Below are 27,010 nucleotides of genomic sequence, written 5' to 3' on the forward strand. Positions count from 1 at the left end.
GCGCAACGGATAGAACTTGATAAGTTCATCAAGGAAAACGAATCCAAAGGGTACATCCGACCGTCTAAATCTCCGATGGCAAGCCCGTTCTTCTTCGTCGCAAAGAAGGATGGCACTTGGAGACCCTGTCAGGACTACCGGAAGCTGAACGAAAACACGGTCAAGGATCGCTATCCTCTCCCCCTCATCTCAGATCTCATGGACAAATTCAAGCACGCAAAGATCTTTACCAAGATGGATCTTCGTGCCGGCTACAACAACGTCCGTGTAAAAGAGGGAGACGAATGGAAAGCTGCGTTCGCAGTACCCGGTACTGATGGCGGTCCTCCTCGACTCTTCGAACCTACAGTCATGTTCTTTGGTCTATGCAACTCGCCGTCCACCTTCCAGCGAATGATGAATGTCATCTTCGCCGACATGCTTGAAGAAGGTTGGATGGTGATTTATATGGACGACATCCTCATCTACTCGGCCAACCTCGACGATCACCATGAACGAACACGACGAGTCATTGCACGCCTGAAGGAACACGACCTCTATCTCAAACCCGAGAAATGTTTCTTTGACGTAGAAGAAGTGGAATTCTTAGGCATGATCATCCGACCCGGACACATAGGCATGGACCCGATCAAAGTCAACGGCATCACGCACTGGCCCGTCCCGACATGTGTCAAACATGTACGATCCTTCGTCGGATTTGCCAACTTCTACAGGAAGTTTATCCACCACTTCTCTGACCGAGTACGCCCGCTCGTCGATCTCACTAAGAAGAACATCACTTGGCACTGGAACGCGGAACAACAGACAGCATTCGAGGACCTGAAAGATGAGTTTACCAAAGCTCCGGTCCTCATCATGCCAGACGAAGCCAAACCGTTCATTCTCGAATGTGATTCTTCGAAGTTCGCAGTCGGCGGTGCACTGTTGCAAAAGGACGCCAATGATGAACTGCACCCGTGCAGTTTCTTTTCGCAATCCTTGAACCCCGCGAACGAACTACGAAATCTATGACCGCGAACTGCTAGCGATCATACGTGGTCTTGACGCATGGCAGCAGTACCTGCTTGGTTCCCCACACACGTTGGCCATTCGATCCGATCATCGTAACCTCACGTACTGGAAGAAAGCCCAAAAGCTTAATCGACGACAGGCACGATGGCTCCTTCAACTTTCTGAATACGACTACGAACTGCAACACGTCCCAGGATCGCAGATGACTGTTGCAGATGCTCTATCACGACGACATGATCACGACGACGGATCTGAAGATAATGATGAACTGGTCATGTTACCATCCTCCGTCTTCGCTCGAGCCGTCAATATCACACTGAAGGACCAGATCACGCCGCCCACGACGTAGACCCCATGATTCGGGAGGCACTTGATGCGCTCCTTGGAAAGGGACCACCGCCCGCGCGCACGTCACTTGAAGACTGGGCAACTGATGGACAACTTGTCTGGTACCGAGGCAAAGTCTATGTTCCTCTGGATGAAAATCTACGAAGACGCATCATTCGTTTACACCACGATCTTCCGGCAGCAGGACACCCCGGTATCGACGGCACCAAAGTTCTCGTACAACGAGGCTACTGGTGGCCTGGAATGACACACTCAATCTCGGAATACGTCAAAGGATGTGCACCCTGCCAGCAGATGAAACCGAACACGCATCCCACGAAGGTCCCGCTCTACCCTATCCCCGCTTCGCTTCCCACCCGCCCTATGTCGACGATTACGATGGACTACATCACACACCTTCCGCCCACTCCGGAGGGATACGACTCTTGCTTAGTCGTTGTGGACCACGACTCTACGAAGGGGGTAATTTATACGCCTTGCACCGAATCTGAAGACGCCGCAGACACTGCTCGCATGCTACACGACACGGTTTACCGACGATTGGACTCCCAGATCACATGATCTCTGACGAGGACCCCAATTCGCATCTAGAGTCATGCGAGAACTGTGCAAAATCCTTCAGATTGACCAACGAATCTCTACGGCGTACCACCTCAGACGGACGGACAAACGGAACGAGCAAATCAAGAACTCGAGGTCTACCTTCGTATCCTCTGCGCGAACAATCCTGAAACCTGGGCATCAATGCTTCCCGACGCCGAGTTTGCACATAACTCTAGGAAGCATTCTACGATCAAGATGTCCCCGTTCTACGCAATGATGGGATACGAACCTCGCTCCATCCCAGCCGTTCACGAACCCACGAACATTCCCTCAGTCGAAGAACGACTAAACAACCTGCAACAAGTTCGGAAAGAAGCCGAAGCCACGATGGAACTCGCACAACGCATGGTAGAAGACCGTATCCGCAAGGGATCACCGACGTTTCAGAAAGGACAGAAGGTCTGGCTAGACTCGAAGAACCTTCATCTCCCTTATCCATCCCGGAAACTATCGCCTAAACGGGAAGGACCATTTGCAATCACGGAAGTCATGGGACGCGGAGTCTACAGGCTAGCGCTACCAAGCAATGGCGAATCCATCCCGTCTTCCACGCCGGTCTTCTTTCCCCATATAGAACGACGGACACTCACGGTCCCAATCACACGATGCCACCACCTGACCTTATCGACGGAGAAGAAGAATACGAAGTGGAGCAAATTATCAATCACCGAGGAAGTTCCAGTCGGAGACAGTACTATGTGTCATGGCGCGGTTATCCTTCGTCAGCCAACGAATGGATACCGGAACGGAACCTAACCGGAACATCAGATGATCTCCTGTTGGAGTATAAGACAAAGCATCGCATTGGAGTCGTCCGCATCGACTTCAACCACGAAGACGATAACCCACTTCCAGTCCTCTGAATCTTCATCGTCTCCCCGTTCCACTCGACATGTCTCGCTTTGCTATCGCCCGCACTCCCTCTCCCATTCTCCCTACTCCCCTCAGCGCCGAAACCCGTCGACTCTTCTCTGAACGACCCGAGTTGCAGGAAGCTCCTGACACCCGCGTAAACTGGAGGATGGTCCAGCACTTATTCCTCGATCCCGACACCCAGCTCATCAACCTCGCCTACCCTCCTGTCGAGATTCCCCTCACGAACGAGGAACAGCACGACTCCCTCGACGCGTTGGTCGGCGTGTACGACGCCATAACCGAGGTCACGATGAGGAGACATCTACGTCAGGACATCGTGGCCGAGTTCTTAGCGTACGAGCGAGACGCTGTCGGTGCGCTCACCGCGGCTCTCGAGACGTTGGAGCACACCCGATTCCCGGAGCTCCTCGCACACAACGATCCTGACGCGCGCGATCCCACGAACCTTGTATACCCCGGAAGGGACGTGACCCGTGACAACCTCGTCCCCGAAGCAGCACGAGCCCTCATCGACAATAGAACCGTGTGCTTCCTGGGGTGCAACAATGAGCAGCGACATCGCGTCCTTGATTGTTTCCTGTATACCTGCCCCAAGTGTCGACGTACGGCCCCGGGCCATACAAACCGTGCATGTCCCCAGGTGGGACCAGCGACGACGCACGGTCGACGTCTTTCCGAGATCCTCGCTGCCGACATCCTTTCCGAATCGCACCTCGTCCGGCTTACCAACGCCGCTCAACGAGGAGCACGACAACTCGCCGAAGAAGTCGAGGAGAATAACCTCGCAGAACCGTATTCCCTTCGACAGCGCACCTCTCGTCGTCGTCGACACCTCCCTCCATCTCCCTACCCGACGGCTCGATATTACGCCGTAGCTCGAGGCCGACTTCCGGGGATCTACCGGATAGGTACGCACGCGGTCCTGAGCCGATTGTACCGTTCCGGAACACGAGGAATGGTATTCGATACCTGGGTAGAGGCCGAGAACTATATGCATGAATGGCATATAGGCCCGTTCTACGACGAGGACTATGACGAGACGAACCCCGACGGAGGACTTCGCGAAATCCTACCATCAGACCTCGTCGCACAACCTATACGTATCCCTACGCCACCCGCACATCTGCGTCGACCTCAAGGAATCCCTCCACCCCGACCCCTATCACGCATCGTTTCGCCTCCTACGTCGCAGTCGGAGGAGGACTTCCATATCGAACCTACGCGCGCAGAACTGGCGGATGCGCCGCCCAGGTACTCCCAACCTCCAGCGTACTCCGAAGAAGAACCCCTCGCTGCACCAACACCTCGACCCTCTTCTTCGTCGTCATCCATGAATACCGACGGCTTCTTCACGCTTGAGGCCCAGCTTCTCGCTCAACAACGAGACGAAGGTCCACGAGCATCTACGTCCACACATGCAGAAGAACTCGTCGATCAAATCTTCGGTCGACGAATCCTACAAGTCGTTTACGGTCCAGATGGGGAAGTCGTAGGGTATTCAATTGGTATCAACAGCGACGATCCCAATCGCACCTTCCTTACCCCTCGGAAGTACCACCGGCCGTCGCGACTCGAAACACCAACACCGCCATCTACAGAATCCGTGCCAACAGACGGTCGGCAAGTATACCTCATGTCGGATCTCTTCAGGTGCTGGTCGAGTCCAACGAGGAGTCTCACTCGGTTGAAGACCAACCTTCGAGTCGAGTACCCTCTCCTTGGGACTTCAACGGCGACATCAACGACATGTATGCGGACGGTAACGACGGTGGAGACGAACAAGATCCTGAGGCTTAGTGGTCAACGCGGACGTCGACCATAGGAAGGGGCTTATGTTACAAGTCGCCATGTTACGTACATTTTCATTTTCTTTTACTTGTTATCTCTAACCACCTCACGTGCATGAGGACCGGTTATGTACTGTACCGCACCCGGACTATCATGTGATAGCTGAACCCTGCTGACTCCTTTCCTCGTCATGATTACCGATTCCTTCGTCAGCGATGACATATCTTGACTCATGCTTACTGTACGCCTTGACTCAGACTCATTCGTTTGTATATATACCTGTACAGTAGAGGTCGGACTCTTCAGTTCGACCTGGTTAGCAATCGACGCTAGCTTTCTCATACCGCTACCGCTTCGGAACTCGACTAGGACGAAGGGACTTGCGTCCTTCCTAGGTCTAAGATACAAGAACTCTTCCTTGAAGTTAGTAACCTTGCAAGCTTGTGGCTTGTAGTGTTCCACTCGCCTAGCTTCGCGTAACACAAGTGCTTGAGATAGTGTTATATGTTTGGGGAGCGAGGCAGCGATCATGAGGGTAAGCTATCCAGCTCACCGCCGGAGTCAGTTAATGATACGTAGCGGGAAGTGACAAGGAACTTTACTATTAACTTGTAAAGATTCTGATTAGCTTGGAGGTGCGTCGTTCGACTTGCGAGACATCAGTCAATAAACGTGGCCACTGGTACTATGAGAAACACGTACCTTTACTTTTCCCCGCAGTTGAGCTTCGACACCGGAAGTCCCGACAGATTTACCTCAGATGTTCGGAATCAACGCCCCCAATACTAAGTCAAGCTCGAGAACCGTCCGCGCCAGAAGATCTTCCGTTGCATGTCTCAAGGAACAGCTAGCAGCGCGTGTTCACCAGCTCGGAGTCCACCTAAATCCTTCTCTGCAGCAGAGTCAAACGGCGAAGCCAGTCCACACGACCACTTCCCTGGCGTCAGCCCCCAAGCTCGAAGTCTCGCCAACTACAAAGCCCTCCATGCTTTGTCCCCTCCCTAGTACCTCTCACCATTGGCATCCGGCACGATGATCGACGCAAAATCTGCCGGACTGTCAGCTTCAAAAGCCCTCACACACTTTACAGAGTACTCACTAGCATCACGACCGTGCCGAAGATTCCAGGTCCCGTAAGACCATGTGGTGCAGCGAGCGGATCCACGGGTCGAGACTCGAGAACAACATGCTCGGGCTCAAAAATAGGGTGCACTTCCCTGCACGGTCGTCACTATTTGAAAACACTGAGAAGTTATGAACGTGTCCCAGGATGCAAGGATGTCCTTGCATCTATCTTCGTCTTCAAAGAAAAGCGAGAACATCTTATAGAATTCGGAGCATGTTACACTGCGCCTTGTCCAACGGTTCTGGAGTTTGTAGATCTGTTGGTACTCCGTGACGCCGTCACTGACGGTACACGGGAACAGGCAAGCTCACCAGCTGTCCATACGTTGTAGCACTGAACCAACACATCTGTGAGCGATTACATCACAGTATGGTGATAATATACAAGCATGGAGCGCATATATGCTGTTTCAGGTGATGATAATGTATATGCACTCCATGGAACGTACCATCCCTGTAAGTGGGCCCCCTTGGGCAACATAAATATCAGAATTATTGTTAGGACTATGCAGGAGCGGAGAATGAGCCGCATGGTTTCGAGAGGACTCATCGCTGACGCGACCGAAAAGAACACAAAAGCCACACAAAAACCCAACCGTGAGGTCGAGCAGTGGTATGCGAGGCCTCTGCGTCTATGAGATGTACGGGGGACTGTACAGTGGTCTAGGTAAGAAGGAGGAGGACGGACAAGACTCCGAACGACGTGGGAGAGCTTCAAAGGTGTCGAAGACTGTTCGAAGACGAGGGCTAAGCCTCGAAGGTAGGAGAGAGGGTTTCGACAGACGTGTCGAACGAATGGTAACAAGGAAGGCGAGCAACGGCAGGAGAAGAAGTGTAGAGCCTCTCGGGGCAACTACGAGCTGGCGAACGTACTGGCGAACTGGCTGACTGACTGACTGGCTTCGAACGTACTGGCTGACTGGCGAACTTGCTGACTTTCGAACGTACTGACTGGCTAACGAACCTCGCCGGTGCGAGGTGAGATTGAGAGGGTAAGGGGGTCTCTGAGATTCGAAGGGAACAAGTCCCAGAGTATATACAGGAAAATACGGTCCGAAGACCAAGAGAGCCAAGAGAAATACAAGACATGATGAATGAAAGAGATAAGGAAAGCAGCCAATCGGAGAATGTCACAACGCTCGACCCGGACCTACTAACACATGAGAGAATCCAACTCGGCCTTCCGCAGGTTCCGCATAACGGGCGACCGTCCCCGAACGGCGAAGGTCATAACCGGGGCCGGTGACAGTCCTCGAAGATATGAGACAGCTGCAGGAGTTCGCCTGACTTACATGAACATGCCGCACCTCGACCCAACTTCCGAAGCGTATGCTGCCCGCTACTACCGCCTCCTAGAGGTCCTCAAGACCGAGGGACTTGTCGAGCCGCGATACGATGCCAACAGTCCCGGAGAGTGGCTGGCTTGGGCCCACGGAGTCCGTTGGATGATTGTACGTGCCTCCGAACTTAGACTATCGTTCGAACCATCGAACCGACCTTCGAACAGCGATTCTTGTTCGAGTCCCGCAGCCGGGCCATCCTGCTAGCGAACGATACGCTTCCTGCTCCTAGGTCGTTCCCCGAGATCGACGAGTTGATGCGTTACCTCGACGAGGTCTTTCACCGCGATGGCAACCAGGGGGACATCCTAGGTTCGCCCTACCCTACGATCGCGTGGTCCGAGACCTTGGTGCTGCTCGAACAAGTCAACCAGGCCGAGCGTCGTCCTCTCGCGAACCCGCAGTATCAGCGCGAGTCGTTGATCCTGTCCGACTTTCGCCAGCTGCCCGACAACCTCGAGTCCATGGGTCGAGCGATTCACAACATCACAGTTGACCAGCGCCGCACGCACGGCACCCTCGTCGGGTTGCTCGAAAGCCTGCTCGAGCGCGTCAACACTGACCGTAGCTTCGACGCCGGTCCGTCTGTTCGTAGGGGTACAGGCTATACCGGCATATGTATGTATAGAATACCTGTAGTTAGCGCAAAAGGGTGTATACATAACAAGCCTGTACTTACTGGAGGGCGCCTTTCATACATGAGCCGCCACTCGCTCATGTATGAGCGAGGCGCCGTCGGTCGCTACCCAATATAGCAGCCATGCCGGGGCAGTCCGGTCCCTTCGTCCGTGGCGGGGCCGCCGGGGCGGCACCACTGGCGCGCGATGCGAGCTGCCCGATATGGACGCACATCGGGGTCAGGGCATTCAGGTCCTGAGATCCCCAGGCGATCCCTGCGCGGCGTCAGTGCCGGCCAAACCCGGGAGCTCGCAACGAGCCGAGTGAGCGGCAAGCGCTTCCGCCCGCTGTTTACGACCACCATCCCGCGTCGGTCACCGACGTTGTTAGAGCACAGCGGGCACGATGACAGCGACTGGGAGTAGCCGACACTGGCATTCAGGTGAGCATAGACACACACGAGCGAGCGAGCTGACCGTGGCCACAGGACGCGGCGACGTGCAGTACAACACGTCGACCGCGAGCGCGCAGGGCTAATGCCCCGCGTGAAGACGCAGCCGACGGATGGACCACGGGCACAGGCGCGAGGGTCGGTGGGCGCGCGCGCGCGGATAGACGGACAAGCGGATGGATGCGAAGGCGGACTAGCGGGCAGGAAGACGGGCAGGAAGACGGGCAGGAAGACGGGCGAGAAGACGGGCGAGAAGGAAGATGGGCGGGAAGGAAGGCGGACAGACAAGCAGACCGGTAGGAGAACGAGCAGACAGGCAAGTGGACAGGCGACAGCACACGCCCACTGCGAGTGTGCTGGGCGAATGCCCAGCACGCAGACACAGCCGACGGATACACACGCAGGCACGCAAATGGGCGCGCAGGCAGGTGAGCAAATGGACGAGCGGGAGGGTAGGCGGACGAGCGGGCGGGCGGACGGGCGAGCGGGCGGACGGGCGAGCGGGCGAACGGGCAGACGGACGGGCAGGCGGGTGGGCAGACAAGCGGACGAGCAGGTAAGTAGGTGAGTGAGCAAGCAGGCGAGCAAGCGGGCAAGCGGAAAAGCGGGTGAGCAGGACAGCGGGTGGTTGGGCAAGAGGGCAAGCGGGTGAGAGGGAAAGCAGGCGAGAGGGCAAGCAGGCGGGCACAGAGCGCGGACCAGCACCACACGCACGGTGACTGCGAGCGTGCAGGGTGAATGCCCAGCAGGCAAGCACGGCCAACGACCGTAAGGTGGGCGCGTGAGCGAAAAGCGGGTGACCGCGACGGTGGGCAGGGCTGGGGCGCGCAACACGCCAATTGCGAACACAGAGGGCGACTGCCCTGGTGCCCCTACATGCAGATACAGCAGACGTCCTCGTAGATAGAGTTCTTGTAATGGTAGTATGAATATACCCTATAAAACTGAGACTGATATATTCACACCACAACACCCCTTACGACTCGAGACTAAGAGAACCAGTACAGAAGTAGTGTAGATAGACACCCCTACTGTACACGACTCACGAGAACCCTGGCCTTTTATGCTGTACTCATCTATTGAAGTAGATGCCACTAAACATGAATTAGATCCCTTAGACATACCTTAGACATGCGGACATAGTGTAATAACCACATAATGGGGTCAAAATGTCGGTTTGTTACCCGGCCACCCAACATGAGATTCACCTATTGTTGCCCGGCCACCCGATGTCGGCCGACGTTCGGATCCGCCCTTTATTCGCCTAGTCGGCCGACGGCCAGAATATCCGGCTGAGTGCGGATGGGCCGACACATTGCAGTCTGCCCATGCTTTCATCGCGGCCGCCCACCTGCACCCTTGTGGGTTGATATTGTATGTTACAATTGCACGCGGGTCGGCCGAGCATGACATTCAGGGGCATTCGCGAGTCGGCCGGCGATTAGAATCCCGATATACCCCCGTCGGCCGACGCTTCAGCATATGGGTGTGTACCGTGTCGGCCGTCCATTTGACAACCCGCCGGTCGCACGGCGGCCGCGTGACCTGCATCCTATGTCAGTCCGGTCGGCCGACTCAGGGGCAGATACACAGTGATCGTTTGGGTCCATCAACACTTGCCCGGTCGGCCGACATATCCCCCATGTCATGGTGCCATGGCGGCTTTAACGTAACTGGGTACAGATTGTCCACCCTACATGCGTTTCTGCCTGCTCGGCCGACCCTTTGACTACATCTTTTGTGCCCAGTGGGCCGACACCCCAATACACTGTTATCACCCAGCCGCCCGACGACTTGTCAAGGGGCTCATATCGGAGCGGCCGACAGTGTCAACTATCACTGAATATGCTATGTATTGAGCTTTCGGCAGCCACACCCAATGCTATTTCAGTCTGTTGAACATGTGTCGGCCGGCTGCTTATATGTTCCCTTTCCTGGGTATCGGTGGCAAAACACCACCAGTGTAAGTCCTCAGTGTTGCGGGTGCACCCGGTATGCGCCCTAACACACGGCTCCGCCTAGTTTGTAATCATGATGACAATGCACTCCCGGAATGTCCGGGCCGGACTCCCATCTTGAAACGATCACAAGCCGATCTGTCCGATCTACCGGGAATGCAAGACCATTACTAGACATTACCAGCCACACCTTTTGCATGTGACTGTTGTACAAACTATACAGAACGTCCGAAATTCTCATCAAACCTTCCTGCATGATCAACGCGAACTGCTCCCACCATGCTCGCCCAAAGTCTCGACATCCGTGTTTCCCATTATATGAATGCCCTCTACGAATATACTCTGTCTCGCTCCGCTGGCTCCGCCGGGCAGCTTGTGCCGCCCGCACCGGATGCCGACTTCAATCCGGAAATGATCGCCCAGGCAGGCAAAATGGTTGAGATTATTGCGGAAGCCTTCCTCCGACGATGTCGGTATAGTATATTTCGTGGGAGCAAGCCTAGGCTCACTCCAAGGCCAAGTTCTCGTAGATTGGAATGCAGAGGATTATGCAGAAGCTATTCCGGCCGAGATTTCCGAGAGAACAATCTCGCGCTTGCATGCCGCCATGAAGAAGTTCCCACCCCTCCCATTCAGCGACGGTATATTTACACAGCCGGTCACCGTCGTCGATGCAGCGGGCCATGTTCTGCTTTGGTACCTGCCTGGCATCATGACGGCCGAGCAGCAGGCGAGCGTCATACTTTCCTCGCTTATCCATGGATGCTAATTAACAACCTGTTCAGGTCAAGATATGGCAGAATACATTCCTACTCAATCCGATGCTCGCAAAGTCTCGTGGGCAGGCTTCGACAACATGGCGGAATCACCCGGACAACTTCGCGGCAACCGGACAATGGCAAAGCCTGGATCCCGGGTGCATATCTTTCTCCCCGGGTTGGTACCAGCAAGGTCACCAGGTATGCAGCATTGAGCACCAGCAGTGCCGGACTAATGATGTCTCTCCCAGGGCACTACATATCCGCCACAGGTGTCCTCGACGTTATCAGACGAACATTCTCCCGGTCGGGATTGGTTGCGAGCGATGGCGGAGCAGCACGCCCTCATCGGAGGCATGCTTCGGATAATCCATCCGGAGTTACACGCCATGGGCTATGCGGCCCTCGCCTCAACTCAGTCTTGCCCCGACATTGCGGAGGTCGTTCCCCTGTGGGGAAATCCATTCAACGCATTGTCGGTTATAACCAACCGCCAAACGCCACTCCATGTGGACAGGATGTCCGCAAAGGATTGGTACGATCTACTCATAACGATTGGGGGTGACGACGACACGGTATTGGAGCTCCCGACCCTCGGCCTGACCTTACAGTATGCTGGGGGGTGTGCGGCGTTGTTCTCCGGCTCCTTGATCCCGCATTCCGTATCAGGATCAAACAGGGAGAGGCTGTGCGTTGTTTACTACCTTAGACCCCAAGTGCATACATGGGCGAAGGTGAAGAAGACTACTTGGCTGACGGTCGATTTGTAGCTCGATAGACATCTTCGGTTATATTACGCCACAATATATTGTTAAATCGTGACCCTTTGCCACCGCATTGCACCATGGCAGCCAAGGAGGACATACCCACCACGAGGCATCCGATGTCGGACACCCGACGGCGGACGCCCGACCTCGGACGCCCGACTTCGGACGCCCGACTTCGGACACCCGAAGTCGGACGCCCGAGGTCGGACGCCCGAAGTCGGACGCCCGAGGTCGGACGCCCGATGGTGGTCATAAGATGTGTCGAGAGATTGGCACAGCGACAAACAAGTGCTTGAAAATTCTGGTTGTATTACCGCCCGAGGTACATGATACCATAAGCAGTGTCAGCATCTTTGTGGAGCATTTTGTACATATGTTGTCTCTGACGGCACACCTCCGCATACCCAGGATACCTTCCACTCTTCCGGTGGGCGGCATGACCCGACCACCTTGTCATCTCGTAATCGAAGTACCTCCGCACGGAATCCAACTCCCGGCGCAGGATATTGTCCTCTTCTTCCGCTCGCTCGAACTGTGACCGTGCTCGGAACCAATGCACACGGTGTACTGTGCCGAATTGTGAGTCCCCAGACATATAGTGACCGGTGACCTGCTTACATTCCGTCATCGTCTCGCTTGCACTCATATCGCCTTGAACATCAGTCGTCCATAGCCACGGTAGCCGGGTGTGTCGCTGCCCTCGTTGGTTCGGTTCTACAACTGCTGTGCTTATTTTTAGATCGTCGGGCACCAATTTCTGGTATTTCCGCATCGTCGCAGGTGGTGCTCCCAGCGCTGTCATCGCATGCCGCACCTTCCTATACATCCGGGCATGGTGTTCGACTCCTTTTTGAACCGAGTGGACATCCGCCCATGCCCGAGTCTTCCGAGTCTGAGACTTGGCATCGCGCACCTTGGCACGCATTACAAACGATTTTTGACTCAGCAATATCCGCAATTGGTGCAAGATGTCGTTTGCTTGGCCAATTCGGAGCTCCAGTTCAGCTTTCGCATACGGCTGCACTGCCGCAGTCAAGATCGTGCTCGCGGGATAGGAGGATGGAAGTGACAGTGGCCGCCACTCCGCTTCTCTTCCATCTCGCTTTCTTGCTTTCGGGGTAGGAGCTGTACGATTTCCGGTGGCATTCTGGCCGACGGCTGCTGTGCCATTGTTCTGCATGTCCTCCCAATCGGATAGGTCCCCGTTGTCATCGATAACCTCGGTATGCTGCCGGCCGTCTTCCCAGTCGTTCGTACACAGAATCTCCTCTCCCTTCCGTAGGAATCGCTCGATCCGGAGTTCGAGCCTCTTCCTCTGCTTGGCGATATTCAGACGCTGCTCCGCCGTTGTCTTTGCCCCATACGCCCTGACGACCCGCTGCAGCGCAATTCTGTCGGAGTGGTAAGCATCCAATGTCGGGGGACCGAACGATAGATACCCACTGTGAATCCTCAATCCTCATCCCCTCAACCATCCACTCGGCTGACCCGACGATTGTGTTGTTATCACCTTCGTTTTCAGTCAGAGTTATTTGTATTTCTGCTCTTGACGGTGCTACTTTACGCATTAGCAAGCATTTGTACGATGTTTGCTGGCCGACATTTACCATGCTGGCCCTGAACCTCAAATTTGTCCATCACTGATACATCGTTCACACGTTTTTTGTGGGCTTCCGCAACCGCTGACATCCATTGCGCGAGGATTTCATCGTCGATCCCGGCTTCTTGATCCTCCAGCGCCTCTCGGAAGCTCTCAAGGAGCAACCGGTTGGCGGCAATGCGTTTCTTCAGGGCTGGGACTGCACCTGTGTAAGACCCTATAACGCCAGACAGCCGATGTGATTGCCGCACCTATTGACACCATTTTCCTCCAATTCCAGTCGTTCATATGGCGGTCGAGAGTTTCTTGCCTATGCGATGTAGCCATTGTCCGAGTACTTCCAAACACCTTACCCAATGGAGACCACAGTGTTTCGACGATCTCCCCATCGACTTGTCCCGCGCCGCGCATGAACGTTGGGGCGTGCCGGAGCAGGCACTTCGACTGGTGGCCATGTACATGGAACAAGCCGATGCCGAGGTAAAGCGTGAGGCCGCGTGGCATCCGGAGACACGGACCGTCCTTGAAGCGTTTTGGGAGGTGCACTCCATATTGGCACATCACGTCGTAAAGCACAATGGCGTTCCGAATGCTGTCCGATCGGTAACTCATAGCTTCCGACAGCGTGTAATCCATGTTCTTCTGCCGCTCACCGGCCTGGAAGTTGACAACGCCATGTGGAAAAAAGCATCCATGGCGTGAGCAAGCCGTTGCCCCAATCCCGGTAGACTGTAATTTGTGCCGATGAGCATTGGCCCGAGCGATAGCTTGGTGGTCATTGCATGTCGGTTTCTTGTACTCAATCAGCTCAGCTCGCAACACAACATTCACCGCACCCACCATTTTAATGTCCGTGGATGACTTCAAATGGGGAGCCAATTCATCATCCGTCACCATGAACGCCTTCCCGGGCATAAGCGGAACATCGTTGCCCGGCTTCCGCATCTTCGTATGCTCGGCGGAGAAGTTGCCATCCATGACATAACCACGGGCGTAAATGTACCTGTCAATCCGGTCAAATCCCGCAGACTGAGGACCGACCGGCCACTCACGCATTCGGGTCACTGTCCCAGTCGTCCGGAATGTTCACTCCGGGCTGGGGGCAGGCAGCACAGAATAGTGCAAGATCGCCAGTCCCCGGTTCCCCCCGCCATTTCGGACCAAATCCGAACTGCATCATAGCCCGGAGCAGAGTCCACTGTCTGGTGGCACGCATGAATTCCGCATAGCGATCCTGCAGTGTGGTGATGAATACGGTGAACCATCCCTACGGGTGGCTGGACTTACCGGCACACGATGCGGGAAGGCCGGATTGGTCTTCCGGCGCAGTCGGCGATAATAGTTCATCGCGGATGTCTTGCATTCCAGATTGTCAAGCAGAAAGTCGTCCAGTACGTCGAAGGTAAAGCACGTTTTGACATTCAGCTGGCTTGCTGGGTAAAGCCCGGCCTGGAGGAGCTGACCACGAACTGATTCCGCCCGAGGGCAACGGCAGCATTCGACCCGGAGGAAATGGACGGCGGACGTATCGACAATTGTCATATGCATTTCCGGAGCCCGCTCACCCCCAGCTGCATCACGAAGCGGATCCCCGAGGGTTTCCTCGTCCTCCTCACCGCTCTCGGACTCACTGGAGGACTCGTCGTCCGACCAGTCACTCTCATTGTCGGGGTGCTCAACACACGGACAGGGAGAGCCTTCGTGACCAAGGTGGATCTGAAGGCCTAGGGAGCGAAGCCAGGAAGGGACCCAGAAAGTGTCCGTCCAACGTTCCAAACGGTGGAATGGCAGGCGGGCGTGTTCCCGCAGGCAGCAGGATTCGCAGAACACCGGCCGGCCGAAGCAAGAGAGACACTTCCACTCTGCTGAGCCAGCCGAGCATTTTTCGCATGTCGAGCTGCCGGTATCATCGGGTTTCGTGGGGGCGTGAGCTGCGTACATGTGCTGCAAGTACGCATCCCGGTGTGGAAGCCAAGCGGACAGCATGTCAGGTTGTGACTAGGCAGATGTTAGCTGGCTCGGCGACATGCTGACAAGCTTGCCGCGCACCTTTGGGGCCCGTGCACGGCGCTGTGGGTGTGTTGGAAGCGGCGGGAGAGGTGGAGGAGTGGAAGTCCCGGCTTGCAGATCGGGCGGGTCGACGGTTGACTGGGGTGTCCAAAGGCCCCTCGACCGACGTGCCATCGGTGCCGAGAGTTTAGAGCCCTTTGAGTGAGCCGCTGTCGGTGCCGATGGTTTGGAGGCCTTGGACTGACCCGCTGTCGGTGCCGACGGTTTAGATGACGAGCTTGGTGTGGATGGGCCATCATCCGGTAGGACAACGCGGCGTGTCGCCAGCCCTCTTGATGTCTGCTTCCGTTGTATCTCGACTTCGTCAACTTTTGGGGAGCTGCATCGTCGCTTTGACCTTGTCTTCGCCATCGTGCAGCAGGTGGACAGTGGACAAGGACGCTCGACACAGACTTTGCCAATGGCTCTGCCAGAAACGTGTTTACCATGAGGCCACCACACCCTCGGCTAGGTCTTTCGGAGTAGCTCGGAAATGGTCTCTAGGGAAGGGGCATATGCTGTGATTGGTGTCTGTGGAAAGCTGGCTGCCAGTACGCTAATGTGGGGCAGTTTTCATGGCATCGGACACCCGACATTGACCACAATTCACAGATATTGTGACATACTAAGCGAGGCGAAGCTACCGGGCGCCTACATCCATGAGGCAAATGCATGGCAGGTGCCGTGCACAGCTGGCAAGGTTTGTGCTGTCCCCTTGCCTCTCTCCACCCACCATGCCAGCAACATCTTACACTCCAGGTGAACTCCTGATCCTGCGGAGCTTCCTGCCCGAATGGAAGGCGGGCAGCTCGGATGACCGTAAGGATGTCCGGGCACGCGCAGTCGAGCAATTGGAGGCCCACCTTGGAAGGGCGTTGAAGAGGGGGGCGAAAAAGGTATGTCCAATTTGGTGCCGTGTGTATACATTGCATCATATACACTCAGGCTGTCCGGGCGTGGTTTTACAATACCGCTCCTGTGAAGAATAAGAAGAAGAAAGATAGGCCCTCCGCGTTCGGCCGACGACTGAACTGGCACCGTGTCGTGGCATGGCACATGCCCGCGGAACTGGAAGAGAAGATGGCTTCGACCGGGGTCACTCACGGAGACAAAGACTTCCTCGCGACGTATCAAAAGGAGCTGCGGAATCTTGCCAACAGTCTGCCTCGGGCGAAGCAACGGGAATACAAGGAGGAGGCCGTCCGGTGGAATTCGGAAGGTCAACCTCACGAGCTGCAAGACCGGAACATCGTTCGGAAGAGCGAAGCGGTCATGTTAGACTTCGCAAACTACGTGTGGAGGAACTTCGGTATGCGCGTGTTCGTCCACGCCGTCTACAAATCCCTGGAAGGCAAACCGTGTTTAATTGAGTGAGTACCAACATTGTAATTGACTCCATGAAATCTCATCATTCCACGACCGCCAGCTTTGATTGCAACGACCTTGTCGACCCCAACGCCCAGCGCTCAGCGGGTCGGGTCAAATTCAAGGATATGTACCCTGACTACAAACGTGCGGACGGGTTCCGAGATCTATTCAAGGACTATGGGCACAAACTGTTTGGTACGTGAATATCCTCCACCACTTCCTGGCTTATCCGGGTGGCTCATGGGCGATTTCGCTATTCCAGCGGGCGAGGACGTATCGGAGGACAGTGATGCGGATGTGAGGGCGAGTAAGCGGGGCGTGCCGAAGATTGACTGGGAGATGTACGATGACGACACTCCCTGTATGCCGCACCACGGTGACGAGTGCTTCAAGAATCTACGGAACAAGAAGGCATTCATTTCGGAGTTCGTCCGGCTCCATTACGGTCAGCATGAGATGTATATGACATCAACAGGTACTGACAGTAGTGCAACAGTGGCGTATACAAAAATGCCGAAACTGAGAGTCCCTTGGGTCGCCCTCCAGGCATCTTCGGAGCAGCTTCTCGAGGCCGGGTCCCTTCCAACCGGCGTCAACCTTCGAGAACCCTCTCACATGAAGCAGGCAGAGGTGGACGCCATCATCGCACACTGGCGGACAAGGGCTACCTCCACACGGCTTGCCTTTGTCATTCGTTTCATTGCCTACCGAAACCATCAAAGCGAGATCGTGTCTGTGGAACATGAGGAGCCGCGGACAGCTGCCCGTCGTGCTGCCCGGAGTGCACGACCTCGGCGTCAATCGTCCCCCCATCCGAAGGGTCGCCGCTCGCGTCCAAGTGGCTCGAAGCCTGTGAGTGTCCCCCTGGCACAACGGAGTGAGGCCTCCGATGGAGACGACGAGCGGGACAACCTTCATGAACGCCAGTCGGACACCGATCGTAGTGACACGGACGTCGCCAGCGAAAGTGACCTACCTGACAAGAAATCGTCTTCTTCCTCGTCATCGACATCTTCGAGCTCCTCAACTGGAAGTGATCCCGCTACCCCGCCGCCCCCCCGTCACAAGAGCGGAGAGCTAGTAGTGCGGCCTTTGCCAGACCACTCCCCATCGCCCCTAGCATATGACGATTCGGGCCACGAGATGATCCGGTCAACGGTAAAGGACAGCCCGCATTCGGACATTCTGCCTGCCACGGACGCGGGACTGCCATCTCCGTCGTCGTCCTCGAGCCCCGCATCACCTTTGCTCCCAGTGGATCGCAAAGGCAAACAACGAGCTGACATCCCTCCTCCATCCGATCTCTTTAGTCCCAAACCACCTCAGCGTCCAGTGGGGCTGGGACCTAAAAAGGGAAGAATGGCACCTTTGAGGTTGATGTCTGGTCTAGTTATCGAGCGCATGAGCAGTCCAGCCCAGCAGCATAGCCCCGAACCGCGGTCCGATTCGCCATGTCCGCCACCAAGGGTCGTGCCCCGTCTGCGTAGGCGGGATGGGACCGGTGCCGGCCCATCCCACCCATCACAGTCTGCGTCCTCGTCCGTGAAGCACAAAAGTGGGTCGGCCGCCCAGTCCGTCCCTGTGGGCAAGACAGGTGTATTGGCAAACTCCTTGCCCGGGAAGGCGTTGTCCAGGAATACGATAGGTCGGGCAGCTCGGACAGCCTCCGCAGGTCCTTCCGGGACGACTGGTTCACCCATGGCTGACACACAGGCTTCAGCGGCGTCGGCTGCTCATGAGGCCGTGGATCGGAAGCCGTCAGCATCGTCGGCGGCCCCACACGAGGCTGGGGAGGAAGCCGTGATAGAAGAAGGCGCTCCGGCCAAAATGAGGGACGACATAGTCGATCGCCTGCGCTTCCTCCGTGAACTGTCAAGGAGCAAATACTACTGTGCGCTGTTGGAAGTCATTCCGCCATTGGTAAGCATTTACAACAACGGGTTGAATCTTACATGCTGAGGAATCGTCTCCTGGCAGTCACATGCCGGATCTTGGCATACCACCAAGAGCTGGGAATGGGGCATGTGGTCTTACGAGAAATCTCATTGCCCGCCAGCGGCCCACACGAACGCGACCGAGATCAGATCGTTCAAGTCGTGGCTTACCAGGATAACCACAAGCATGAAGGACACATCAATCAGTATTGATGAGGCATTGACCGTCGCTCTGACGATCGGAATGCTACTGCAGGATCTGGAAATGGCCTTGTCAGATAATCGCCATAAGTATAACTTGCCGGACCACGTTCTCCACACGGTCCACGACCACAAATTCGTCAAGGAGCGCCTGCTTTATGCATGCAAGGCACTGGCTAGAGAATGGCGGGAAGTTCCTGAGCGGACGAAGCGACTGATGCATCCGCCGGGGACCGGTTCGGATGCCTCTGCAATTGGCGCAAGGATGAGGAAGCGTGGGCGTAAAGAGGGACATGGCTCACCGAAGGCGGAGCCTCGGCCTACGAAAAGAATTCGCCGGCGGTAGAATGTCCATGTACGTATGTCATAACATATGTACGCATGCTTGTACAGCAGAGAATAGACGTTAATGGCATACTCTGTTCACTGTTCACTAAATGTTCACTCAGTATGCGACTTCGGTCATCCAACCTTGGTCATCCGACCTTGGTCATCCATCCGACCTCGGTCATCCGACCTCGGCACCGACCTCGGACGCCCGACCTCGGACGCCCGACCTCGGACGCCCGACCTCGGGCGTCCGACCTCGGGCGTCCGACCTCGGGCGTCCGACTTCTGGCGTCCGATATCGGGCGTCTCCCACGGGACACCTGCTCTTACTGTGCATCACCCATGAGATTTCTTTCCTTGCATTCCTACAATTATCCGGCATCAATGCATTCATCACTTTGCCACTGGCGGACCAATCATCATTCCATCGCACAGTGTTCTATATCGTACAACGCGTAGAGGGTACAACATGGCGGAAAACTAATATATACTGCTCAACCGACCCGTGGCATATCGCGGGTACGGCTGCGGGCCCCATTGCTCTCGTGGGCACTCTGGATGGGAAGGGTGCGTGCGGCTCCCGGACGCTCAAAGCACCTGTTAAATTGCATGTCAATAACTCGGAGCGATCACACCATGGCAGACGGGACTCACATCGCGAGGGGAAGGACAAGATATTGTTCGGACATACTGAAGTACGTCAACTCGTTCACGACGAATACATCGTGCCCAGCGGCCTCATTGGCAGTCTGGACAAATGTGTCCCGCAGCCGTTCCTGCGCTTTGTCTTCGAGGATGCGACGGAAGTGTCGCTTCTGATCCTCCCATGCCGTAATAATCACGGCGGTGAGGCCGCGCTTGCCGATGAGCCCTAAATTATCAGGGGGGTGTCAACAACACATCCAAAAATTGGTCAGACTACGCACAGCTCACAGGCGCAACACGGTGAGTCTCGGGGAGCGAGCGCACCCAATCGATTAAGTAGACGATGTCGTGCGAGACGTCATCGTCGGCTCCGGGCTCTCCGTCCTCCAAGGCATCCTCGGGGTGATGTTCACCCCACTTCTTCACCCAGAAATTGTGGACACTGCGCTCGGGCAGTATGTAGCCCCCAATCATGCCCATCCTGGGGATGGATAAGTCAGTCGATGTGAACGCTTGCCAGTGTGTCATGGAACTCACTTGGTTCTGTGTGGCTGCTGCTTGTACGATTGCCGTTAACAGATAAGATGCAGTCGGGATCGATAATATGATGCCCTGACACTGTGCCTGAGACAATCACGTGACTAATGCCCACGCTGTGTTCTTCTCCCGTGTTCCGATATCGTGGGGCCTGCGGCAGTAGGCGTTCGGTGGCAGATGTCAGACTGCCTTCGGGCGTGTGAGCGAGGCTTTCACAGACAATGTCAAGGATCCTGTATTCTTCTGCCGTGTTCCGATAACCCGGGGGCCTGAGTTGATGAGCGTTCGGTAGCACATGCCTAACTGAGTTCGGACATGTGAGGTATGCTCCGCAACACAGCGGACAAAAGGCGGGAACTTTCACTGAGCTTCCGATGGCGATGATATGTCTCTATTGCGAACACAGTGATAAGTGATTCTCTGTCCGGAACTTGGGTGTGGACTCCGCATGGCATGAGAGACAAACCACGGCAATGAGTCATTGTATTCACTCAGCATGTCTCTTGCCCGTTTTCTGAAGCCGGATAACGTTGTCCGAACCCCAAGTGTTGTGTTCTGCATGAGTCAGGCAAACATCCATGATATGCTGTCGATCCGCGGACTGCTTCGGAGACAAACCATTGGCCGATAGACATTGCATTCGTACTCCCATGTTTGGAGCACCATACAACGAAATACACACCCCCGGGTGATGAGCAAGCCCGATGTCATCCATATATAAGAATCTGCGCATTGTTGTTAAAGCAGCAGCCGACGTGCAACACTCGTGCAGCATCGACGAACATGAGCAAGGTGAGCAGTGATGCATCGGACGCATGCGGGCAAGAACACTAACACCCTGTAGGTTTCCTTTGATGGACACGTCGACCTCGATGATCGCCTCCGACAGATATTCAACCACTGGCGCACATGTCCTACGTCGAGCCAGTACTCCACCTACGGAGCCTGGAACAAGTACCTCTCCGTGCGTTTCCGGCACGACATGGTCAAGCCGCAAGAACCGCTTCGCCCGTCCGTTCCAGGTCAGGACGTTCTTACCGTTCTTCATCGCCGCCGGGGCAATGAGGAGCTGGCCATTGCTGGCCAATCCTCAGCCACGGTGCACCCGTGACACTGACTACACTGGTACTGGTCGGTCGTTCCCTTACTTGGCATCCGAACTCACCGGCTGCAGGAGGACTGGTCTTTAAGCGGCAGAAGAGCGGCACGAAGCTGCCAGACTTTGTCGTCGCGTCATACTACGGTCTCGAGATCGGTACGAACGAACTGAAGGCCGAGCTACCGCGCCTCGTCGTTGAAATAGGCTCGCTCGACGAGGGCGAGAAGACACCGACAGCGGCCCATCGCAAAGCCATCATGACTCAGCTGAAGGGTTACCTCATGCGCATCGCCGTCGACATTCCTCCAACACAGGCCGACTTCCCTTACGGTGTTGCCATCGTTGGCACGGAGGCTGCGTGGATCCGTCCAAACCGACGTGGCGGCGGCATGGTTGGGCATTCGTCGGTGGTGTGAATGGAGGTAAGGAGAGTGGGAGCATTTATGACCCCAAGTTCCGGGTCCAGATCGATCAGCTTGTGCAGCGCAGCGAGGCGAACGCGGTCGCTCACGCGCGTCTTCACCGGAGATGATCGAAACTCCCGAGGCCTTCTTGTGGCTGCGGAGGGGACCGTGACGAGGCCGATGGCAGCGACGACAATCCCGAGGACGATGAAGGCGATGGCCAGGGCCTTGAGGGCAGCGATGGCGGCGACGACGGGTGGAGGCAGCATCGGGACGAGGAGGAAGAGGACGAGACAGGAGGGCGACGAAGAAGTCGAGGTCGAGGAGGAGGAGGAGAGGACGAGGAGGAGGTCGAGGTCGAGTCCGAGGATGACGATTAATACTCCAAGTGCCCTCGAAGATTGTTCTGCCTATGCATGTTTGCCTCATATAGATAATGATGATTAGCCGACCAACACATCGACATAAAGAAAGGTGTACAGAGTAACAGAATGGAGGGAAGGAGGTATCCGCACGGCCCAAGCCAGGACCCGATGTCGGGCTTCCGATGTCGGGCGTCCGATGTCGGGCGTCCGATGTCGGGCGTCCATGTCGGGCGTCCAATGTCGGACGGCAGTGGTTCCTCATGCACGTGGTCTTGGCGGGTGTGGGAAAGCAGCCACAAAGGCGTGATCGCAGGTTCATCATGAGCCCTGCTATCTCCTCTCATCTCACATCCCACTCAGATTCCTCGTCACCCTTTAACATTGTTGCTATGGCTGTCCCCACCGCGCAAGACTACGATGATCTCTGCTACACTACGCGCTCCGTCTGTAAAGGGAGCAGCAGTCGGTAGTAAAGCCGACGGAAGCACACCCCAAATGGACGACGAGCTCGTGAAATCAATGGTAATCCATGACACTGCGTCCAGCATGGTATAGGCCACTGATGTTCTATTTCTTCAGTGCATGGCCGCGCTCGTGACTGGGCTCAAGCGGCTTTCCGACGAGAACACGCAGATGGCCCTGGGCATACGGACGCGATGGCCCGCTTTTGGGATATTGTGGGTGGCCGGGAGGAATCGGGCAAAGCAGCGCTGTCGCGTTTGGGTGATATAGTGGTCCCCAAAGCGATCCGAGAGCCCGATCAACTTATCCAGGTCCCACCGGATGTCGCAATGGACATCCGCGAAGCACGCGGTCGAGAAGGTATGTGTGGGCGATTGTGGACCGATTTCCATCCTTACAAACTAAATAGGCACGGCACTTTTGCCTCCGGATGGTGTATCACTTTCCGCATTTCGTACGGAAGTTCGTGACACGCTTGAAGCGGAGGCCAGCCCGAGTGACGCAATCAACGAGATGTTGGAGGTGCAAATTGCGGAATGCGAGGGGGACCACACTGCGAGGGATCGGGCGGAGAACCGGTACACCAGGAGGCAAGTTCGTTCTGTACTCCCAGTGGAATCGCCTTTAATGTTGCTCCCGATAGGTCATTGGGCGCGCCCGTACCGGCTTAACCTGCGACGCTCCCGCCCTCGTAATGCATGTTCCACAGAGTCCCCCAGGCTACGGGCAGCGAGGGGAGGGCGGCACGATGCACAAAGTGTTGACAGCAGAGGAGGAGATCGAGTTTCTCCGTGAGTGTGTCACCGCACTACAGGCGAACTTCGAATACATGGAGGAGTACATCTCGGCGGAGATTCGGTTCTGGGATTCGGCGTTGGCGGCGAATGAGCGCAACCTAGACGACTGGTATGCAAGGGAGGCTGAGCACCCTGTCATGGAAGATACGGAGTATTTGCCCATGACTACACAGAGTTCCGTAGCTTAGATGACATGTGACAATGAATAATCAAGCCTGCTTGCATGTGTAGGATGTTTTCACAGCCTTGTGTAGTTGAACTCACTGGCCTGTATACATGCAGTTCCAAATGGCCAGACAAGTCGAATCATGTATGACAACTCTGTATCCGTCATATGGCACGAAAGCGATCGTGTACACCGGCGGGCGGCAATGTGATATCGGAGCCCGCTTTCGGACGCCCGATGTCGGACACCCCATGCCGGACCGTGGGCAAGGGATGAGGATTGAGCAAGAAGAGGCGATGTCATTAAGTGTAATCATCATGTATCAAGCTTCGGCAAACAATCATGACATTAGTCCGCACCCGTACATGGACAAACAATCGCGAAATGTTGACCCATTAACTATCGTACCATGTTCACGGCATCCATCCGACTGCCTCCCTGTCATGAGACGCTGTCGCAGTGCCCCCAAATCGAGACGAAGCTTGTCGTGCATAGCATGAAGCTTGTGTTCTCCTGCCGAAGGTCATGCACTTCGCGCGAGACATCGGCCGCGGTTCGAACAGCTCGACTCCCTGTACACTTTCATATCAGGCGAAGACCATGCCCTGTGAACCCATTCAAATGAGTCGATCGGCAATTGACTATACCCGAGGTGACCTACTCGCGGGAGCGCTCCAATGTAGCAGGCACCCATCTGCGCTTGCATTGTTAGGGCCTGAGGAGCTCGCCATCGAAGCCTGAACCCGCTGCTTTCCTTTCGGCTGCTGACCATTCGCAACACGCTCGCTCGGAACACGAGGGCCATGCAACTCATTATCGTCATCAATGGATTGCAGGCCTCCGCCCGACGCCGACCCTTTGCCTTCCCAGCCTTCGGAATCACGAGCTCCTCCAATCGTCCACTTCCTCGCTGGTATCGATGCTGTCCGCCTGCTGTTCCCCAGTTAATATCATCGACCGATCCATTGTTCCAATTACTCACATCATGGTCCGCGTCATTCTCCGATTCCTGCAGGTACTCCCAGTGTGGTGTCATTGACGACCCTGCCCATTCCGCCCCAATGACCAGGTGTCGGGCGAACATCAAGTTCCTTCGATTGATTTTCGTCCATTGCAACAAGGCCGATGTGAGGGAGCACGAAGGAAACTCCATGGGCAGGCCCTGAGGCCGTCGCGGATTGCCCTGCTCCGCTAAGAGCATGACCCATGGTCGGGGGCACCTTGAGGGCCGCACCCGGCTCTGAAGACGCAGAGGGCGCAGCCATATCGATGACCGGGCCATGTGGGACATGCCCGGCGGCGGGGTCGCACAATACCATCCGCTTCCGAACACCCTTGGGTCATCCACTGTAATGCGGTCCATCCGTCTCTTGTAATCGCCCGACACATGCTCGCAAGTTCTTCCATGGCGGAAATGGCAATGGGAGGCACATACACCAACCAATCCTATCGGTCGCCGATCGCAAGATATCCGTGATGTTGAACTGGAGTCACTATCAGCAATTGGAACTGGTGTGAAAAATTGAAAATTACAGTGAGAGATTCCACGGCCTTCCACTGAAAGTCAAAAACGACATATCAATGCATGTCTCAATAAACTAAGCAGTGTCTTACAAGCTGCCGCATTGTATGCCATCCTGAAAACGGGGATCTTTGGATTCCCTTACCCCTTCTCGATTTGGGTGCCATACATATAAAGCACACCATTGACTTCCATGGCACCTTCAAACCCGTCCAGTGGGTCAGCAGCTTGAGGGCGACCAGCATGGTTCAATGAGGAGAGGTTTTTGATGTCATGGTACGGATGTGGCAGAAATTGACGGAGCGGAGGTGGAATGTGTCGTCAATGAGTGGAATGGAGTTGCGGACAAGAGCCGCATGTATTACAAATAGCTTGGGTAGGAAAGCAACCAGTCTCACGTGGTCAGATCTAGCACATCCGTGCCTTGATCGTCCGATGAATCTGACCAATCAGATTGGATTTCCATATCAACATTAAGTCATACAATATGCCACCAGCCAGTGAGCACGATCTATCGGCGTCCGACAGCGGGCGTCCGACAGCGGGCGTCCGACAGCGGGCGTCCGACCTCAGGCGTCCGACAGCGGGCGTCCGACCTCGGCGTCCGACCTCGGGCGTCCGACCTCGGGCGTCGGAGCTCGGGCAGTCATTGTGAATAGCTGGGCAGCCTACACTCGGCCATCTTACATGAATGTCTTCCATACCCCACTCGTATAAACCTGTCTGTCATTATTCTCATCAAAATGACATGCTACTTTACAATCGTAAGTCTACAAATGCTCGGCGCCCGTACCCGCTGGATGCACATCGTCCTTTTCACTCCCCAATTCCACACCGTCGTCGTTCAATGTTGTCCACCTTGGGAGCGGGGGTGAGTCGCGAAGCTGAGGCGCGTTGCTATTCGATTCTCCGCGGGGCCGAACGGCGATGGTATTCCCCACCGCTACCTTCCTCCCGTGTGTTCAGCTGTGCGACGCTGTTGACGTTGACCTGAGGGTTTATATTCTGAGGCAAACACATTGAATGCGATGCCCCGTCGCTATCGCCATGGTCAGGCGATGCACCCGCCTGCAATCCGTCGTCAGTGCCTGTGGCGACATCCAAATGCGGACAACTCACCGCATCCGACGCCTCGGCAGGCTTGGCACCTAAGGTTGCGGACGTTACATGCATTGAACCTGATGTGTCGTCAATTGTGGCCTGAGCATCAGGCGTTGCGGCGATGGATTCTTGTGTCGATTCGGGCACAGTTCTTTGCGAGCTGTTCGTCATCGGATCAGGATAAGCTTGTGCCCCATCGTCTACACTGGTTTCGCGACTCGGTGTGCAGCCCGAGACGTCGCCGGGCCCAGCGGGAAGCGGGGGAGGTGCCTCGGACGGTTCCGGGGGTGGACTGGTGCTGACACCGTCTCCTGCCATGGACCGATTAACCACCTCCGATCCCGCTCCCGGGCACGATTGATCGTCTTTGAGGACCTCATCCGTCCGATCCTCGTTGGCCTCCGCCAGGCCCGGCGACTTTGTGGTCGCGCGGGAGACCTTGGGGCTCTCGGGCCAGTGCCCGGGGGAGTGGCCGTCACTACATACGGAGTCAAACCCCGCGAGGGACTGTTCGGAGAACCCTCTCCCATCTTCGATGCCTCCGCCGACCGCATGTCGACACCGTCCGCCTCGGCCTCGTTCGTCTGGCCGGATAGGGTGATGGCGCCGGGACCCGGCTGGACCTCATCCATATCGGCGTCGTTGTCGATCGCCAGCGGACTGCTACCAGAAGCACCGGCCAACTTCGGCTCCTCCTCCACACCCATGTCGAGCTCCTCGGCCACGGCGTCGTCGGGTTGCATGGAGAGCCTGATGGCCTTGGGAGCCACCGGCTCCTCGTCCATGT

The 27,010-nt window shown here is 55.8% G+C and overlaps 4 protein-coding genes across 4 annotated transcripts; 2 read left to right on the forward strand and 2 right to left on the reverse strand.

Moving 5' to 3' along the window:
- Positions 1–11,953: 11,953 nt before the first annotated feature.
- On the reverse strand, positions 11,954–15,184 carry B0H18DRAFT_889665 (uncharacterized protein; the record flags this gene model as incomplete). The annotated part of the gene is made up of 9 exons (XM_048041278.1): positions 11,954–12,210; positions 12,262–12,817; positions 12,863–13,034; positions 13,087–13,198; positions 13,251–13,460; positions 13,495–14,035; positions 14,084–14,246; positions 14,296–14,477; positions 14,531–15,184. 9 exons carry the CDS (start codon positions 15,182–15,184, stop codon positions 11,954–11,956), a joined length of 2,847 nt encoding a protein of 948 aa, XP_047885547.1.
- An 842-nt stretch (positions 15,185–16,026) lies between these two features.
- B0H18DRAFT_1126998 (uncharacterized protein) lies at positions 16,027–19,141 on the forward strand (the record flags this gene model as incomplete). Its single annotated transcript, XM_048035240.1, has 6 exons — positions 16,027–16,188; positions 16,238–16,662; positions 16,719–16,855; positions 16,923–17,105; positions 17,157–18,580; positions 18,638–19,141. The coding sequence occupies 6 exons, from the start codon at positions 16,027–16,029 to the stop codon at positions 19,139–19,141; spliced, it is 2,835 nt and encodes a 944-aa protein (XP_047885548.1).
- Positions 19,142–19,619: 478 nt separating this feature from the next.
- On the reverse strand, positions 19,620–20,250 carry B0H18DRAFT_960935 (uncharacterized protein; the record flags this gene model as incomplete). The annotated part of the gene is made up of 3 exons (XM_048043004.1): positions 19,620–19,722; positions 19,780–19,996; positions 20,052–20,250. 3 exons carry the CDS (start codon positions 20,248–20,250, stop codon positions 19,620–19,622), a joined length of 519 nt encoding a protein of 172 aa, XP_047885549.1.
- Positions 20,251–22,831: 2,581 nt separating this feature from the next.
- B0H18DRAFT_960936 (uncharacterized protein) lies at positions 22,832–23,622 on the forward strand (the record flags this gene model as incomplete). The annotated part of the gene is made up of 3 exons (XM_048043005.1): positions 22,832–22,997; positions 23,047–23,231; positions 23,281–23,622. The coding sequence occupies 3 exons, from the start codon at positions 22,832–22,834 to the stop codon at positions 23,620–23,622; spliced, it is 693 nt and encodes a 230-aa protein (XP_047885550.1).
- Positions 23,623–27,010: the final 3,388 nt, after the last annotated feature.

Source organism: Fomitopsis serialis (genome assembly GCF_022376445.1).
Source record: "Fomitopsis serialis strain Sig1Antser10 chromosome Unknown B0H18scaffold_228, whole genome shotgun sequence".
NCBI classification, from domain to species: Eukaryota; Fungi; Basidiomycota; class Agaricomycetes; order Polyporales; family Fomitopsidaceae; genus Fomitopsis; species Fomitopsis serialis.